Source organism: Sceloporus undulatus, chromosome 3, assembly GCF_019175285.1.
Source record: "Sceloporus undulatus isolate JIND9_A2432 ecotype Alabama chromosome 3, SceUnd_v1.1, whole genome shotgun sequence".
Lineage (NCBI taxonomy): Eukaryota > Metazoa > Chordata > Lepidosauria > Squamata > Phrynosomatidae > Sceloporus > Sceloporus undulatus.
The window spans coordinates 254,468,172-254,487,830 of NC_056524.1; the positions used below are offsets into that span (position 1 = coordinate 254,468,172).

The window sequence follows — 19,659 nt, forward strand, 5'->3', positions numbered from 1 at the left end:
TATTATTATTATTATTATTATTATTATTATTATTATTATTATTATTATTATTCTGTAGATTTGCACAGTGCTGTACATAAAAACAATAAATATATAAGAGTAACCTGCCTATGGCGTACAATCTAAGAAATAATAGGATAATACATATAAAATTAATGATGAAAAAATGATGTAGACTCAGTCATATTTAACATTTGACTGAACATATTTAAAGCAGCTGGGAATGGAGAAATAGTTTTTCAGTATATAGTAAATAAGATGTACAGACCTTCAGCAATTATATCCTCCAGCTCTGTGTCTGATGAGTTGTCTGCATGTTTTGCATTGTTCTGTAGCTCTGGCTCAACACACATAACATTCATCACCTGTCCTTCCACTAGGGCTCTCTTTTTTGCAGGCTGATCAACCATAAGAGATGAAGAACTTACCTGTTAACAAAAGAAAGCTCTTATCATGATAAAAGAAAGTTCATGCTAATACATGTAGCCTTGCAGTCTACAAGGTCTGGACATGCATTTATCCCCCTCTTTACTTCTGTGAAATACATCACACAGGCATAGAATAGATGTATACATTAATTTACAAAGACAGGCACTAGCTGCAACCTCAGGAGGAATGATGGTCCATATCAAAATGCAAAAAAAGAAAGTGGGTGACATGAAGATGGAGGAATGAAAAAACAAAGCAAAGAAGTTTGTTTTATATTTGGAAGACATTTTGCGTATTTCAGTCTTCCATTTATGGCTTTGAAATTTCATAGAGAAAATATCAAAACTTGATACCATGGAAAAACAGGTATGTTTTTCTCCATGGAGTTTTAAAACTTTATCCAACATCTTTTGAACCACTTCACCAACAAATGTATTCTTCCATGCCTGTCACAGGATATTGGTTATCTTCCACTGCTTATTTTTATTCCTTCAATGCATGAATAATACAGAAAAGAAAACAGGCAGAGGAAGAGCCCCCTGAATCTCATGAAACAGAAAATACACTTAAACACATATATACTTTAAAAAAAAATCTTTAACTTTTGAATACTTTCTCCATGTTTACTTCTTTTTCTCCAAATTTCAAAAGATAAAGTGAAAACCAGGTGTGCTTGACAACTGATTTGATCTGTTATGTGGTTTAAGGGACAAAACTATCAATTTAGGTCAGAAATACCCAGAAGCAGGGAGTTTAATTCTAAGAACATGGCAATAAAGCAATGTCATTGTTCTACTCTTCTTGATCTTCACTGTTAAAGGTCAGTGGGGATTGTAAAGGTGAACATGGGACACCCTCTTTGAGTGTGCTACAGCTACTAATCCAGATTCCCTTGAAACTCCAGTTTACAAATGTTTAATTTGACTTTTCTTCAATACAGATGTTGCTCCCCCAAACCATCTATGTATTTTAATTGTGGGCTTTCTTCTTTTTTATTATAACATTTTTAATAACTTTTAAAATAAAAGTAATATTTTATGGTCTTGTCCACCTGAATTAAAATGCAACATTAATTCCAATTCTGATTTTAAAAAAGAACAGAGAGAAGAGCTTTGTTTTTTAAAAAAGAAAACCTCCAATAATAAAAAAAAACATTTAGAGGTAGCCAATTTTGGTTGGCCCAATAAAGATATCAGTGTTTGGTTGTTATTGGCTCCAATAATCAAAGTCACTATTGTATCAATTGTAAAGCAATCTGGCATCAATTTATGGACATGCAAATTTTTTGCAGAACCAATGTGTTTTGGCTTACATGGCTGTCATGTTTGCTAAACAATAACAAAAAATATTAATTCTTTGTTTCAGCAATCCATATGTAAGAAATACAATAAGCTGCTAGAAAGAAAGCATTTAAAACAAAGTCTGTGATCTCAAAACTATTTACAAACCTAAACCACTAACAATATAATTAAACAACAGCCTCCTCATCTATGCTTCATCACAGCCTCTACAGTCAACTATGAAAACTCAGTCAGTGGGATCTTCTATACAAGGGGCCAAGAGATGTACAAAGTGGCTGCCCAACAAGTGTGGAATTCTGTTCCTTGGACATCTGCTCAAATCCCAGTCTGAGCATCTCTTGGAAGGGTTGCAAAACCTTTTTGTCTACATTTACCTTTGAGAATTGGGCTAGGATGAGCATGTGAAACTTCCTCACACTGATTCAGTGAAGAAAAGATGGGATTAGTAATAACAACAACAACAACAACAATAATATCATCATCTATTTATATCCCGCTCTAAAGCCAAAAAGCTATCAGAGTGGCTTAAAAATAGTTAATTAGACATTTCCTTGCCCTCAGGCTTACAATCTAAAAATATAAGAAATATAAGAAATAGAAAGAAATATAAGCAATAGAAAGAAAATATAAAATAGAGAGAAGACCGCAAAAGTGAAGCAAAAAAATAATAATGGTATATTGGTCTAAAGTGTTTCAAGTCTGCTAATTCTTCTTCAGCATAAGCCATGAACAATTCAGTAATGACACTGATATGAAAAAGCCATATTAAAACTTGAAGAGCAGAATGACTGTAAATAGCAAACACATAGCACCAACTGTAAAACAGAACAATTAAGACAAACACATTAGTAAAACTAAACTTGTGATCTACTATCAACTTATCAGAGAGTAAATCCTTTTAAGATCAGTGGGATTTACTTTAGAGAAGACAGGTTGTACTTCTTAGGATTGTGCTTCTCAAGATATCTGATGTGGTGGACCAACCATTTTTTCCTGCTGTGCCAGGGACAGGTACAGTAACATATTTGTGGTACATTATTATTGTATTTGTGTTATTCACTGGAAACTTGCTGATGAGCAATTACTGATGGCTTGTGAACTGATCTAGTGTAGTGCTGTTTCAGTAGTTCTATTCTGAAGAGCAGCAAAGATATGAGTACCAAAAGCATGACAATATACAAAATCTTTCAAACAAACTATATTAACATGCCAAACATTCATAGTCCCCCCAATAAATCTCTTCCCATCCTTATAAAATATTTTATGCAAACAAATAAATCTTTGTGCAAGATTTTTTTTGGGTCACTTTTTATAAAGTGAAAACAGAATAGTTATTTATGGTATTTTCGTGACACCATCATGGCGGCCCCCATGTAGATGGGTTGCTGCCATCTTGTACGTCCTCAGGACGTATTAGGCTTGGGGGCATCAAGAAGTGATGCCCCTTATTATTATTAACCTTTATTTATGAAGCGCTGTAAATTTACACAGCGCTGTACATGCAATCTTTTTAAACCTAGGACGTCCTGAGGATGTCCCTTATGCCTGTTTGTAACGCACCTAAGATACAGTATATGAATTTTCAACATGAATTGCATCATCAAATTATATTAATGATTTATATATTATGTTCTCATGGTTTTGCTTAAGTAAGAACCAGCAGGCTCAGAATGCACAGTTTCACTGGCTAAAGAAATTATCCATTAGCATCTGAGTGGTCCTTTATCTAACATTGCTTTTCTAGTCAACCAGACCATAAATCTATTGAGTTCAGTACTACATAACATGATATATAATGGCTCTGTTGAGCCTCAGTGACAGGTTGTTCTCAGCCTCGTACCTGAGGTATAGGACACTGGGAAGCTACAAACCTAAATCAATGAACAACCCCATTTTTAACAGACTTTTTGATGGGTATCCATTACTAGCAATAAGCTCCATTTGTTGCAAGTTACTAAGAGGAAAAGGCTTCAATAAAGCAAGAGCCCCAACTAACAACAACACATTGCTTTTTTAAACAAAACATACCACACATAAATGGCTCAGCATTACATTTTACACTTACAGGAAATGGCTCTAACCCCTCTTGGATTACAAAGCCCTCAATAACATGGGTCAGGATTTGTGGCTTAACGATAGCCTGTGGAAGTTTGTTATCTATGCAAGGATTCCTATTAGACACTGGTGCAGTGTTACTTCTTGTTGTGACTGCTGGAAGCAAAAGAGGTGGTTGTGGAATAGAAGCATGTGAAGGGTCTGATGATGATTTAATTACAGAAGCGCTGACTGATGAAGCAACTGAAGGATGTCCATCTTGTTCTGGAAAAAAAGGTAATGTATTTTTTAAAAAAACAACTTAAGTTCAAATGTCTTCATATTTCTCCTGTTTCTCTCTCAAATTTTGGAGTACAGCTGGCAGGACCTGGAAGCACAGTCCCACCCTGCCTGAGTCACCTTTCCCGGACTCACCTGCATGGAATAAACTACACTGGGAATATCGGGGTTTGGGGTCCCACATTTTTTTTTTTAATCTGTGGCAGTGTCCAGAACAGATTCTCCGCAGATACAAAGGGCCAACTGTATTTGTATGCATGACTGAATTTTTGCAATTGTTTCCACAATGGACAAATTCATAAGGTAATATAGTCTTGGTCTAGTGTTCTCGCCCATGCTTAGTTAAGAGCCTGCACATATGCAGTACTACCTTGGAAACTGCATTAGGTCGTCTTAAGCTATGACATGTGATTTATCAGGATAACTTTTAAAGCATAGCATAGGATTTGTTGCTGGACAAAATACTGAAAGTTGAGAGTCCAATCATGTTAATTTCTGGCCTGGACAGTTTTTCAAGATCCTTACATATTATTGCTACACTAAATGTAGACTAATTTCTATGCTTTTAACAAACAAAAAATAAATTACTTATGCTAATTGGTGTGCAGGCTTTTAACGATGGAAAAGTTGCACGTGCTTCTTTTTCTGTCTTCTTGTTCCTTTTGTACCATTTCTGATGTTGCTGTGCAAATCCAATGGCTCATTTATTCATGGCACAGGGAATGCATGGTCTTCCAGATGTTGCTGGACTGTAGTTCTCATCAGCTCTACCCAGTACATCCCATGGCAAGCTATCATAAAAGCTACAGCCCAACAACACCTGGAGGGTCACTGGTCCCCATCCCTAACCTAATCCAACATTCTTCCTTTGAGATCTACCATTTCTGGCCTTTTTTGGTACTTTATTTTTATTGCAATAAATTGCATATTTTAATATTATATATCAGTGCAGTAGCTTTTATTAATATTACAGTTTAACAGATATTCAAAGTGAATAGAAAAATAAACACTTTACTGTTCAATACGATAAAATTATTACAGATATCAAGCCATTTATTACTATTCTTTTTCTTCTATATTCTGTCTTCTGAATGGGCTATTCCGTTTTCTGAACAGACTTCTATGCATTTCTCCAGTTGTTGTAAACTAATTATTTAAACTTATTTTACGTTACCTCTTTTGATGTTTGACTATTAGTCTGTACCTATTTCCACTTATTTCTACATAATTTTATTAGTTTTTCCCATTCTTTCTCAGTTTTATCTGTACATTTTTCATTTAATATTTGTGTTAACTTATCTTGCTCTATAACATCTAATAAATCTATTAGCCACTTGTCAATGTTTGGTGTCTCTTTTTGTTTCCACTTTTTTGCAAAGCTAATCTTTGCTATTGAAATCATATATAAAATTTGTTTCTATTTCTTGCTTGCTTGATGGTCTGATATTTTGTATGCCATGTTTAACAGATACACTTCTGGAGTTTATTTAAAGTTTAATTTTAGGATCTTACATATATGTAGATGTCTGTTTTTCCAAAATTCCTTCATTTTTTGACAATACCACCATATGTGGATCCATGATCTCTTTGTGGTTTCGTATTTCCAGCAGCTGTGATTGTTTTTTTATATATATTTTTGGTATTTTTATCTGGCATTAGGTGCCAGCGATAGGCCATTTTTAAGTAGTTTTCATGGATATTCTGAGATTTTGTGAACTGAAAAGTTCTTGATCTCGCTAAATGCCAGTTTTGTAATTCCAAAGGTTTTCCTATATCTTGGGCCCACAGGATCATAAAATGTTTAATCGCGTTTTGTTCTAAATTTCTTTCTATTAATAATTTATAAAGTTTAGAAATTGTTTTTTTCTTAGCTGTCTTCTAGTATTTTGTCAAATTCATTTTGTTTGGTTGTGAAGTCTTCTTTCTTTAGATCTTTTCTGGATGATTTTTTTGGGGGGATGCATAGGAAAGTGGGAAGAATCCAACTTCTTCTTGTGCACTACTATTAACCCTGGTAATCTAGTATTCAGGTATGAACATAATATGATGCTACAGTTTGAACAGTTACTGATATTCCTGGCTCTCTTAATTTATTGTTGTTGTTATGTGCCCTCAGGTTGTTTCCAATTTATAGCACACCTAAGGCGAACCTATCATGGGGTTTTCTGGAGCTGAGAGGGTGTGACCCACCCAAGGCTACCCAGAGGGTTTCCATGGCCAAGCAGGGAACTGAACCTCGATCTCCAGAGTCCAGTGCTCAAACCACTAAACCATGCTGGCTCTTAATCTATGCTTGCAGAGAATAACAGAGTTAACCGTGAAGTTACATTTATTTAAATGGGAACTAACTAAATTATACCCAGTTTAAAATGTATATGTTCAGGTAAGTTCATTGACTGTCATGTCGGTCACCAAACCAAAGGAACCCAAGGCAAAAATGGGGATTGGTTACAATATGAGAATTGAAATATAACCATGAAATATTTACAATGGCTGGCTACAGACATCTCGTTTGCAAGTGTTAGGGATATAGTAGCTCTAGAAATTTCTAGACAGTAGCTGGCTGTTTCTAGAATTTACCTTTGACCAAGCATCAAAACCCTCTTAGGCAATGAAATGACTAAATCACATTTCCAGCTCATCTCTGCTACTTAATAAGATGTCTGCCATTACAGCCGTTGAAATTCTAAGGAACTACTCATCTACCACAGACTTTCCCAGTACAAGGCTATTTTATCACAGTTTGTGAAATTTCCATTTTGTCCTGAAAAGATTCCAATGATGCTTTAAATACTGCCATGCCTGCTGCAATACAAAAACCGATTCATTCCTTTCTCACCTGTTACTAGTGATGCAGGGATTCTTTTTCAGCTAGCTGGCCTTCTCATGTCTGCCTACTGTAACAGACTTTCCCACTTTTTTGTTTTTGGTGCTTTGAACCAGAAATATACAGTATTTGCAAGCAAGTGAAGGCTCCTGTCTTAGACTAGGAGCCTGGGATGCCAACTGTCAAGGTTTGGTTTAACCTTGATTATTTGGCTTGATGACTAGACTTCCCTATTCTCTCTCCCTGAATTCATTTTACCTTGTGCTTTTAAGATGTTGTAGTTTAATACAAAAGAGTTCAGATATGCTCTTTTTACTGCTGGGTAATCTGGCCTAGTACTAAAAAAAAAAAAGGGGGGGGAAAGAAGAGGATTAGAAACCAGAAATTTCCCTAAATATCTATGCATTTTTAATACTCCTTACCTGAAAATGGCTCCTCATAGGAAAGATCTTCTCTGTTTATAGCTGGTGGTGACAAGGTGGGTGGAGTGGGGGTCCTAGCCATACGGACACAATCTGATTCTTCTGGAATATCTTCTTCACACATCTCATCTACTTGATAAATCTGCATTGAACCAACAACACTTTTAAAAGAAAGACTTGTTGATAATTTAGATTTTGTTGATTGCCCTGAATTCACATGCACTATATTTTGCTGTAACAATGATTTTTGGGATAAAAGATTAACTGAGAGCCTTCAGACTTTGTTGTGCTAGGTGTAATCTCAGTCATAATTTCATTCATTACATCTTGAAACACCACATGGTTTCTAAACAGCAACAGTACATTCCAGGACATTCAAAATATCAATTATTGGTAACAAATTCACATGGGTCTTCAATCATTTATTTGACTTTAGGAGACCACAGGGGGATTACTGTGCTACAACAGCAGAAATGAAGTTTCAAAGTTAGTACAAGTGAAGGATGGAAAAGATACAGCAGTTTCCCATTGTTCGATCATTACTCTACAGATAATATGCACACATTCTCTCTTGCACTAATGGTTACATAATGCTTGTATTTCAGCCAACCATGCTATTGCAGGTTTTCGCTCTGCCAGCTTTATGTTGTATATACACCATTATTCCTGTATTTTATAGTTCTATTTCTGTTGTAGAGTGCTCTGGCAGTTCGGAAGTAGAGAAATGTTTTGAAGACAAAATAAAAAAGGGAGAAAACAACTATGCATGCTGAATTATACACCAGATAATTTAAAAGGCTGATGATTTGACTTTAACTCCCTTCCTATTTGATTGTCAAGAAGGATAACTGAAAATCACTTTTTACAATGGTTACTGCTTCATCTGCTTCCTGTCCATACACTTTTGCTTATTGTTGTTAACTACCTTCAAGTTAATCTCAACCTATAGTGACCCTGTGGATGAGATATCTCCAAGACTCCCTCTGTCCTCCACTGCTCTGCTTAGTTCCTGCAAATTCATACCCATGACCTCCTTAATAGAGTCCATCCATTTAACATGTGGTCTTCCTCTCTTTCTGCTTCCCTCCACGTTTCCTAGTGTTATTGTTTTTTTCCTAATAATCTTCTCATGATGTATCCAAAATATAACAGCCTAAGTTTTGTCATTTTGGCTTCCAGGTAGGTTTCTGGCTTGATCTGCTCTAGGACTCATTTGTTTAGGGTTTTTTGGCTGTCCACGGAATCCTCAGCACTCTTCTCCAACACTACACCTCAAATGAATTAATTTTCTTCCATCTTGTTTTTTAATTGTCCAGTTCTCACATGATAATAGGGAATACAATGGCTGGTATGATTCTAACATTTGTGCTCAGTTGTATATCTGTGCATTTTATACAGCAATAGCAATAGTAAGTAAGTACATTTCTATACAGCTTATCAGTGCACTTAAGCACTCCATAAGCAGTTTACAATATGTAAGCTAATTGCCCCCAACAAGCTGGGTTGTCATTTTAGTGACTTTGGAAGGATGCTAGGTAGAGTCGACCCTGAGCCCCTGGCTGGTACTGAACTCACAACCTTGTGGTTTGTGAGTGAGTGGCTGCAGTACAGACTGCACCTCCAAGGCTCTTAGATCTTAGATCCTAGTTCTTTCATAGCTGCTCTCCCCAATCATCTTCTGATTATTTGGTTACAGTCCCTGTTCCTGTGAATGTTTGATCTCAGGTATGATCATTCTTTTATTATTTCTATTCATTGTCTAGGTTGAAATTGTGTAGATTTTCCATGGTCATTATTTTTTTTTAATGTTTAACAATAAGCCTGCCTTTGCACTTTCCTCCTTGATCTTTCTCAGTAGTTGTTCTAGGTCTGGGAAGTTTTCTGCTAGTACTATGGTGTCATCTGTGTATCTTAGATTGTTAATATTCTTTCACTCCTCCTTCTTCTGTGTCCAAACCTGCTTTTTGTATAATGTGTTCTGCATATAAGTTGAACAGGTAGGGTGATAAGATTCAGCCTTGTTTGACCCCTTTGCCAATTGGGAACCATTCTGTTTCTCTATGTCCTAGTTTGAGCGTAGCCTCTTGTTATGGGTACAGCTTCCTCATCAGGACAATTAAATTTATTGGTACTCCCATGTCTTTAAGGGCGTTCCACAGCCTTTTATGATTTATACATTCAAAGGTTTTGCTATAGAATCATAGAATTGGAAGATACCACAAGGGCCATCCAGCCCAACTCCCTGCCAGGAACTCTCAATCAAAGCATACGTGACAGATGGCTATCCAGCCTCTGTTTAAAGACCATGGGAGACCCTTCTTAACCACATATTCCTCCAATTGGTCTTCTCTTATTCCCCTCCCCCTTTATATAGTAAATGAAAATAATTATGAATTTTTTGTTGTCATTCTTTGCCTTTTGTTATTACTCTTTCTCCATCTAAGATTTCTAATATCAGCACATGCTGATTTTCTTCTGGAATTCCTTGGTGTGCTCCAATAATAATAATAATAATAATAATAATAATAATAATAATAATATATTCCGCTTTTTCACAAAGGAATCAAAGCGGATTACAACCGTATAAAATAACACAGCATACAGTTAAAATTACGATTAAAGGAATTAATCCCCAAACCCAACCATTGTATCTTTGCAATGTGGTCTCTAATGACTCTTTCTTTCCTAAATCCTGCTTAGACATCTGGGATGCCTCTCTCCATGTATGGTTGGAATCTATGTTGCAGAATTTTGAGCATAATTTTGCTTATTCAGTCATTTTTATTTGCTTATTCAGTCATTTTTACTCCACTCCTCAAGTTGATACTTGTGGAGCAGGTGATTAAATGTCGGTACTGCAGCCACCCATTCACAAACCATAAGGTTGTGAGTTCAGTCCCAGCTAGGGGCTCAGGGTCGACTCAGCTAAAGTTGTAAACCGCTTAGAGATTGCTCAGTGCAGTACGAAGTGGTATATAAATGAGGCTGCTATTGCTACCTCTCAGAGTAGCAAACACTATATATAATTAACTGTAGACCCTATCCCATTAGAATCTTATAACTACAGTGGGCCCTCCCCTTATGCGGGGATCGGTTCCAGATCCCTCCGTGTAAGGGGAAATCAGCGTATGCTGAATCCCCATTGGAAGTAATGGGGCCCGTGCACGTGGCACACAGAAGTGCAGTAGCGCACATGCACCATGGGCGTGTGCCCCATTAATTCTTCAGGTGAATGTGAAGGGCTCTTCTGGTGCGGCTTTCAGCATATGCTGAAAGCCATGTATAGCGCACCCATGTAAAACACGGGTGCACTGTATGTTCTATACAGAAAAACTTTATTTACAAACATAAGATTGCAACTATGAAGGAAGTTACTAGAGGCTTACCACGGGGGTCTCTGCAGGTACTGCCTGTTGTACTTGAAGGTTTACTGCAACTGTTTGGGGAGGTGGAAGAGTCTGAAATGGCAGCTGTACCAAAGCTTCAGCAGCAGGAAGTTCCTCCTCAGAAACCAATGTATTTTGCACCAAAACCTGACCCTGGGACAAAATTTCAGGCTGTACATGTAAAGACTGCACAGGAGGAAGGGGGAGTGTTTGGTTGTGTGCGGGAGATGTTGACATCTGTGCAGAAGTTGCAACTGGAATTGGTGTGGGTTGTAAAGCTGGATACTGTGGATGAGCTGTTGGAGATGTTATCTGTTGTCCTGTGGACACTATGGAAGGTGGATCAGCAGACCCAATATGTACTACTGGGGAAGATGTCAGCTGGGGTGGAAGACTAGCAGACTGTGGTACTGGTTCTGTTGGACTACCATCAACTTGTGCTTGGTTATGCTCTGGCTGAAGTGCTGATGATGCTAGTTGATGTGACTGTGACTGAATAAGAGCTTGGGGATGGATAATTATGGTTGGTGACTGACTGGGAGAAGATGGTGGTGCGGGTGATACTACCACTGATTGCTGTGAAGACTGGGATGGAGTTGGAGAAAGTGGAGGAGGCAGGGGGGGCATGGATGTGAACAGATGTACAATGTTGTGATGTGGTACTACTGGGAGGTGGAGGGAGGGCATGACTCTGGAGTGGTACACAGTGATGTGATGGAGAAGTTTCCTGATTTGGAGGAAGCTGGAGTGTGATTGGTTGAACTTGCTGCTGCTGGAAGATCAACTGATGGTGGGAAATTTTTGAAGGTGGAGACTGAAGAGAGGACTGCTGATGCTTTAGCAAAGAGTGAGGCTGAATCGGTGAATATGAAGCTGTACAGTGAAAAAGGGAAAATAAGAATATTAATTTCCTCAAGAAATGACAAAATTCATTAAATAAACTAGCACAACATGTATTTCAAATAAACAGAAATATGCCCAGCCTATGTTTGGCCAAACGAAGATAAACAATCCATAAACAATAAAATAATATAATGCTCTAAGCTTGATAAATCTTTAGAGAAATATGAATAAACAATGAAATAAGATCTTGTAAATATTCAGTTCCGTAACAATATTTTGACTAGACTGTGCATTCTGCATATGATTTTTGGTATTTTCAACATATGCAGTTTTGTTGAAACATTCTGGAATTTTCTGCTGAGTAAAACAGATTATACACCCAACAAATCAGAATTGAATGTAACTATCTAGTTATGTTCTGCTTGCATTATGTTTTCTTTTCTCCTATTTGCTAAATGTAGACATCATATTATTATTATTATTATTATTATTATTATTATTATTTTCTTATATCCCGCCTTTCTCCCAATATAGGGACTCAAGGCAACATATTGAACTTTGTGTGGTGTTCCATGTCTGACCACCAAAATGATGACTAGTCTCATTTCTTGCTCCTTGCTTCTGATCAGACATTAGTCAAAGAAATTGTGGCTGTATCTTCCTGGCTACAACAGAAGGAAATAGATGCACAAGATGAGTCACCCCCAAGTACTTTCTTTACCAGCAACATCACTGAAATTATTGATATTTGGGTTTTTTTCCTTCCATAATATCTTTATTAATTTTTTTCATAATCAAATTAAAATCTCACATATTGTATTGTCACATAATAATATCTTATCCTGCTAATGTTCTATTATCTTATATAACAAAATCCCATTCTTTGCCTTCTTTGTCTTTGTACTTCCCAATACTGATGTCCTTTACATGTTACTTGTCTCCTTTCTTCTTGATTCTTGCTGACATTTTATACATTCCTATATATACATATATAATGTTCTTATTTTAGTTATCTCCTTAAACAATTCTCCATATATCCTGATATCCATTCTCAATATATCTTATCATGACATTATATGAGGGGAAAAAAAGAAAAAAAAAAACATTCAAAAGATGATATGAAGAGGACCCATTCTTATATTGTCCATAATCTTCAATAGTGATACCTTTTTATATCATTCCCAAATTTAATGAAGTGTTCTCTCCAATTTCCTCTATGATGGAACGTATTCTAAACGTATTCTCCTTATTTTATTTTTTCTTCCCATAACTTTGATTTTCCTGCAATGATTTACTCCTCCTGGCCAATGATCTTTCTTTATTTTATTTTTTCCCCTTTCTTATAATATTTTCCAGAAGTTCATTGTACCAAATTTCTGTCAATATCCCACCTTTTTCCCCAATACATTACTATCGGTAACCACTCTTTCCCCACTTTATCTAGTTTCTTGTCATCTATCATACATGACAGTCTGTCTATGTCTCTAATCTTGTTGAGTTTTAATATTCATTCGTCTATATTTAATTCATTCTCTAATTTCCAATTTTGGGCAATTATTAACCTTGCTAATGTAACAAGATATAATATTATTCGCCACAGTCTTTTCTTATCTTCTATTTTTAAAATCGATGTCATATTCAATAGTTATAACTCAGGTTTTTTCTTCTATTTTATATTAAACATTTCTTGTATTATTTTATTGATTGATTGATTGAAATTTTATTTATATACCGCCGTTCCTATGATCACGGCGGTTTACAAAACAAAATGTATGGGAGGAGCCTCTGTCTACAGGCTAGCCCCTGATGGTACTGGGCCAGCCTTCTCTCTCCCTCAGAGGCCGAACGATGACAGTTAGGGAGGGAGGAGCCTCCGTCTTCAGGCTAGCCCCTGATGGTACTGGGCCAGCCTTCTCTCTCCCTCAGAGGCCGAACGATGTATTTTATCCCAGAAATTTTTAACTTTTTCACGTTTCGACCACATGTGGACCATTGAACCTCTATCTTATGACATCTCCAACATGTATCGTTTTCTAGTTCAAACATTTTTTTCAATCTCACTGGAGTATAATACAATCTGTTACTTATTTTTTTAAAAAAATCTTGCAAGTCTTGGCATTTGGTAAATGTATTTGTCCTCTTCCATGCTTTCTCCCATACTTCTAGTGGGATTGTATGTCCTAAATCCTTTGCCCATTCTATCATATATTGCTTTATAGGTTCTCTCTCTAGTTCTCTATTTATAAACAATTTATAGTATTTTGATATTTTTTTAACATCTGGTTTCATTATTATTTCATCTAACTGTTAGTTTAGTTTCTATGCCTTCTCCTTTCATATCTGCATTAAATCTGTATTTTATTTGCAAGTAATTATACCAATTTAATTTTTTTTTCTATAAGTTCTTCCCTTGATTTAAGCTAATTTCTTGTTTTTCACTGATTTTAACTAAGTCGTTATATCTCAACCAGTTTTTCCCTGGAATCCACCTACTAAAAAAAGCTTCTTGTGTTGAAACCCATAATGGAATTTTGAAATAAAATTTTGTTTTTATAATTTTCCATGTTTCCATTAATGCCCTTCCCTTCTTATTGGATTATTATAGAAATCTTTATTCACAGTCATCTTATTATACCAAACCATAGTTCAGCCCCTTCCAAGTTTAATGTTTGTTTGTTATCTAGTTTGACCCAGTCTTGTATCCATAACATATTCCTGTTTCGGCAAGCCTTCCCCGATGTTCCTTGATATTATGCGACTCCCCCCTATATGTACAGTATTATCGAGAGCATTTAGCTGGCCTGGATCTGATGTATGGTTTTAATTTGTAATTTTGAAATATTTTTACTGAAGTTTTATTTATGTATTGCAATTTTTACCCTGTATTTTGTATTTGTCATTGCAATTCTTATCTGTACACCGCTATGATCAACACGGAATAGCGGTTTATAAATAAAACTTCTTCTTCTTCTTCTTCTTCTTCTTCTTCTTCTTCTTCTTATTATTATTATATTACAAGCCCATTTATATAATTTAAATCGGGTAGTGCACATCTTCCTTTTTCTTTGTTTTCGTTCAGATGAATCCATTTAATTCTTGCCTTATCTCCTTTCCAAATAAATTTTCATAATTCTGTATTCCATTTGTTTATCATCTTTAAAGTAATATTAATTGGTAGGTTGATCAATAAAAATAAAATCTTTGGAAGGATGGCCATTTTTATTGCTGATATTCTGCCAACAATAGATAGATTTAATTTATTCCATCTATACAACTCCTCCTGCATTTTTCCATATTATTTTAGAATTATTATCATATAGATTAATATTATTCTTAGACAGCCAAATTCTGAAATACCTTATCTTATTTCCTATCTGACAACCTGATTTTTGTTTTAATTGTTCTTCCTCTTTTTTGGTTAGATTTTTTGACAATATCCATGACCTTCCTTTGTTTATTTTAAAACCTGAGAATCTACCAAAACGATTTAACTCACACATTAGGTGTTCTATGTTGTTTATAGGATCTTCTTATATTACTACTACATCATCTGCGTAAGTTCTTACTTTTATTTCTTCTCCCTTTATTTTTATTCCTTTTATTTTTGAGTTTCCTCTGATTTGATTTTTTTTTAAATCTAATACTATAATAAATAAAAGTGGAGACAACGGACATTCCTGTCTTGTCCCTTTATAAATTTGAATTTTTTTTGTTATTCCTCCGTTAATTTTTAAACAAGCAGAATGATTAATATATATTTCTTTTAGACTGCTTATAAAATTCCCCCCATATCCATCTGAACTAGTAACTCAAACATAAATGTCCAATTAATGCTATCAAACGCCTTTTCAGCATCATTAAACAAAAAGGCTGCTTTTTTTATTATGTAAAGTTACTGATATTTGAGGGAGGAAAGGGGTTAATGCTGCTCCCAGCTCAGGAATCCTGATCAGTCCCTACTGGACTGGAAAGAAGGCTTTATTCTACTTATCTAGCCCATGACTGGTGGGAAGAGAGGGGAGGTTTAACCTTCACTTCAAAGCAGTTACAATCAAAACTGCTGGGACAGAGAGGTTCTACCCCTCATACATTCCAGCCTTCCTGCTCACTGATCAGTAAAAATTAACCTCTGTCCCACTCCAGTGATATTGCTGAACTTAAAAGCTTGCTCTATTCCTAGAAATCTGGATCAGGAAGGGGATAGGAGCCCGTGACCAACAGCCATTTTTCACACTTATCTAGTAATGTGCTGACAGTAAGTGTAACTGATTGTAGCTGTTGTAAGAATGATTTAACAACTTCGATACCACCTGGGAAAATCTGTGTTTGATAGTCAGAAAAGTGTCTATGCTGTGCCAAAGCAAAAACAAAATTTTGAAATGGTAAAAAAACTTTGTCCCTGTTAGAATTAATATGACTACCTTAAGTCTCCCTCATTCCATTGGAGTGTGCTAATTATGACTGCACCTGAATTCAACCAATTAAAAGGGAACTACTGTTAATCAGTTAACACCCATTATTGAAGTGAATTCTCAAGGCACTCCATCAAATCAAATTCAGTTGCTTTCAGTTATGGAAGCAGTTTTTAGATAATGTTTGCTGTGGTGGAAAAATCAGCATAGGATTAATTTTTAGACTTTTAAAATAAATACAAGTAAATCAGATCACTAGTGATATAGGTGAGTAGAAAATTTGTGAAAAAGCGAAATATAAATATATTATTATTATTATTATTATTATTATTATTATTATTATTATTAAAATGTTATATAAAATACACATCAGAATACTGGCAGGTAACATAGGAAGGGGTCACCTGCCCTTTTCTATGACTGGCCCATGACTATTCAGACTGAAGTACAGTGGTCCTTCCAAATTTGCTGGGGTTATGGGCGCAAGACCCCTGTGAAAGTGGGAAAACCACAAATAACCCCTCTCACACTATTTTTCACCTAAGAGAATATCTCTCTAAGAATTTCTCGGTCCTCCAGCACAACTCTATGGTCAACATCTGCCACACACTGACCACAGAATCACACTGGAGGACCTAAAAATGCGCAGAGAAGTGTACAAATGCATAGAGAAGCATAGGAAGTCCTCCAGCATGACTTTATGATCAACATCCAGAAGTCACACTGGAGGACCTACAGATTCCTTGAAAGAACATATTAATCAAATCCATACATAATCAAATCTGCAAATGTGGAAGGTCAACTTTGGTTTCTCATCTACCTCAAGTTTCCCAGGATTCCATGAGTTCCAGATTGTATAGTACATTCCTCATGACACACTACTTGATGAAGAGTATGCACATGACACTGGTTGCATAAGAAACATCTTGCATTTAAAGCGATCTCTTTATTTTACCTGGTGCTATGAGTTGATGAATACTTGATGTACGTGTAACAGCTGGACTCCGAAGCTCTGCAGTTGGGCTGTCTCCCTTCCTTTTGCTTTCTGGAGGATCTGACTGGCTAGCTTTGGTACTGGTTATAGGTTTATTAAGACATGCACTCAGTGTTTGGGCTTGACTACTCGTTTTTTGGAGAGCCATTCTGTGAACTGGACAATACACCCAGCTTCTGGCTGCGCAGTGTCAAATTCTGGACCTGAACAAAGCAATAAAAATACTGTAAAACAGTGGGATAATGTGAAGCTTCTCAGTTGATTGTACTTATATCAGAAAAACACATGTGCAGTCTAGTGAAGCATAGTAGGTAATATGCAGTGGAAAAATAATTCACACCTGAGCTTTGTAATACTGTATCTACTTTGTAATACAGTGGTACCTCGGGATACGAAATACCCAGGTTACGAATTTTTCGGGATACGAAAAAATCCCATAGGGATTTATTGTTTCGGGTTACGAAAGTTTTTTCGGGTTACGAAAAAACTCCGGCGCTGTTTTAAATGGAGCCGCGGCAGAGCCGTGGCTTTTTTCCCCATTAGCGCCTATGGCAATTCGGGTTACGAAGGTTTTTCGGGTTACGAAATTAGCCGCGGAACGAATTAATTTCGTAACCCGAGGCACCACTGTATTTGACATTTCTGCATTGCTAGTACAGTAGTGTGCCAGGTGATATACTGAATACAAGCTAGGCCTAGAGATAGAACTAATCAAAATTTCCATTCCACTGTGTGTATATTTGCCTTCAAGTTGCTTGTCTAATTATGGCAAGGCCATTAATTTCTTAAGGTTTTCTTAGGCAAGGGGTCACTCTGATATGGTTTTGCCAGTTCTTTCTTCTGAAATATACCCTACAGCACCTGGCATTTGTTAGCAGTCTCCCATCCAAGTGCTAACCATGGCTGACCCTGCATTCACTGTCAATGTTTGGCTTATAAAGAAATCTAATTTAGAATGTAATATCTCCCTCAGTGAAAGACACAGCAAGTCTCAAAAATAAATGAATGAAATATATAGAAAAAATGTATTACTGGCCAAATATTAAAGTGCTATACAACTGTTACTGTTGTTGTGTATTTATAAGTCATTTCAGACTTATGGTGACCCTAAGGTGATCCTATCATGGAGTTTTCTTGGCAGAATTTTTTCAGAGCGGGTTTACCCTTATATACCTCTGAGGTTAAGAGTGTGACTTGCCCAAGGTCACCCAATGGTTTTCTGTAGCCAAGCAGGGATTTCAACCCAGTTCTCCCAGTGTCCTAATCCAACACTGAAACCACCAGACTTCACTGGCTATACATCACAGAGGTAAAAAACCTGACCCATCACATCATTGCACTGAATTCCCATGCAAGCAAAGTGATACTCGAAAATTTTACATCAAAGTTTTTTTTACCATATAAGGAGCAAGGAAGAGGCACAAAGGATCATACTACAAATATTCACTGAATAATAAAATATTCCAAAGAATTTCAGAAGAAAATCTGCCTGTGCTTTCTAGATTATAGCAAACCCTCTATGAAATTCATGAACTATGGTTCATTCTATTTAAAAAGGGGAGTGTAACAACATTTGATTGACCTTAGGAATAACCTGCAATCTATACAAGATGCCAGTGCCAGGACACATATAGAGAAAAAGAACGGTTTTCACTTGGCAAGAGGATCAGACAAGGTTGCATTTTTTCATCCTACCTGTTTAATTTAGATGCAGAAAATATAATATAGAAAGCAGAATTAGGCCTGGAACAGACGGGCCTTTGCGGCACCCTCGTCATGCATGTGCGAGGGTTGCCTGGTGGACGGAGCACCCACATGCCCGGCAACCCTCGCACGTCATGGACATGCCACAGCTGCACCGCGTCACACAAACAGGTTGTGTAATGATGACGTCGCAGCTGCACCACTTCCAAATGGTGTGGCGCAGCTGCGATGTCACCACGCTGTCTCTAGCGCTTTGCGGTGTCGCAGCAGCGCCACAAAAAGGAGCCACTTCCGGGCTCTCTTTTTTTGCTCCGCAGCAGCACCGCGCAACTTGGTTGCTGTGGTGCTCCTGCGGAGCAAAGAGAGGTGCCAGGGATTTTGAGGAACAAGTTAGGAAAATAGGAGGAAGGAAAAATCAACAATTTAAGATATGCAGGGAACACCATATCACTAGCAGAAATAGTAAAGACTCAAAATTACTACTGCTGAAAGTTAAAGAATCAAATGCAAAAGTAGAATTACAGCTGAATATTAACAGAATGAAACAACGCTCACAGATGATTTATATAACTTTCAAGTTATGAATCATCAATCAAAATGGACTCTGTATCAAGAAATCAGAAGAAGACTAGGACTTGGAAGGGCAGTTATTAAGAAACTAGATAAGATTCTAAAGTATAAAGATGCCTCAACAAATATCAAGCAAAGATTATCCGTGCTTTAGTATTTTTTAATTTTTCTTTATGGATGTTATAGCTAGACATTGAAGAATGCTGACAAGAAAATGTAGTATTGGGAGAGCACTGTCGGAAAGACAAATTAATAGGGTCAAGAGCAAGTTAAGCATGGACTTTCACTAGAAGACAAAATGATCAAACTGATGCTATCATACTCTGGATATATCATGACTCACTGGAAAATGATAAAGTGGAAGGGAGTAGGAAAAGAAGTGGGTCACATTACAGATGGATTGAGTCATGGCTCTGAGTTTAGAAGGGTTCAGCATA

At 36.5% G+C, this 19,659-nt stretch overlaps 1 protein-coding gene across 1 annotated transcript in view; it reads right to left on the reverse strand.

Moving 5' to 3' along the window:
• Positions 1 to 19,659, reverse strand: part of PHC3 (polyhomeotic homolog 3) — an 82,881-nt gene that overhangs the window by 14,999 nt on the left and 48,223 nt on the right. Inside the window, 7 exon segments of the mRNA XM_042457492.1 lie at positions 269 to 428; positions 3,796 to 4,049; positions 7,314 to 7,455; positions 10,700 to 11,320; positions 11,322 to 11,572; positions 16,910 to 17,084; positions 17,086 to 17,151. Of these exon segments, the coding sequence (XP_042313426.1) occupies positions 269 to 428; positions 3,796 to 4,049; positions 7,314 to 7,455; positions 10,700 to 11,320; positions 11,322 to 11,572; positions 16,910 to 17,084; positions 17,086 to 17,151 (1,669 nt within the window).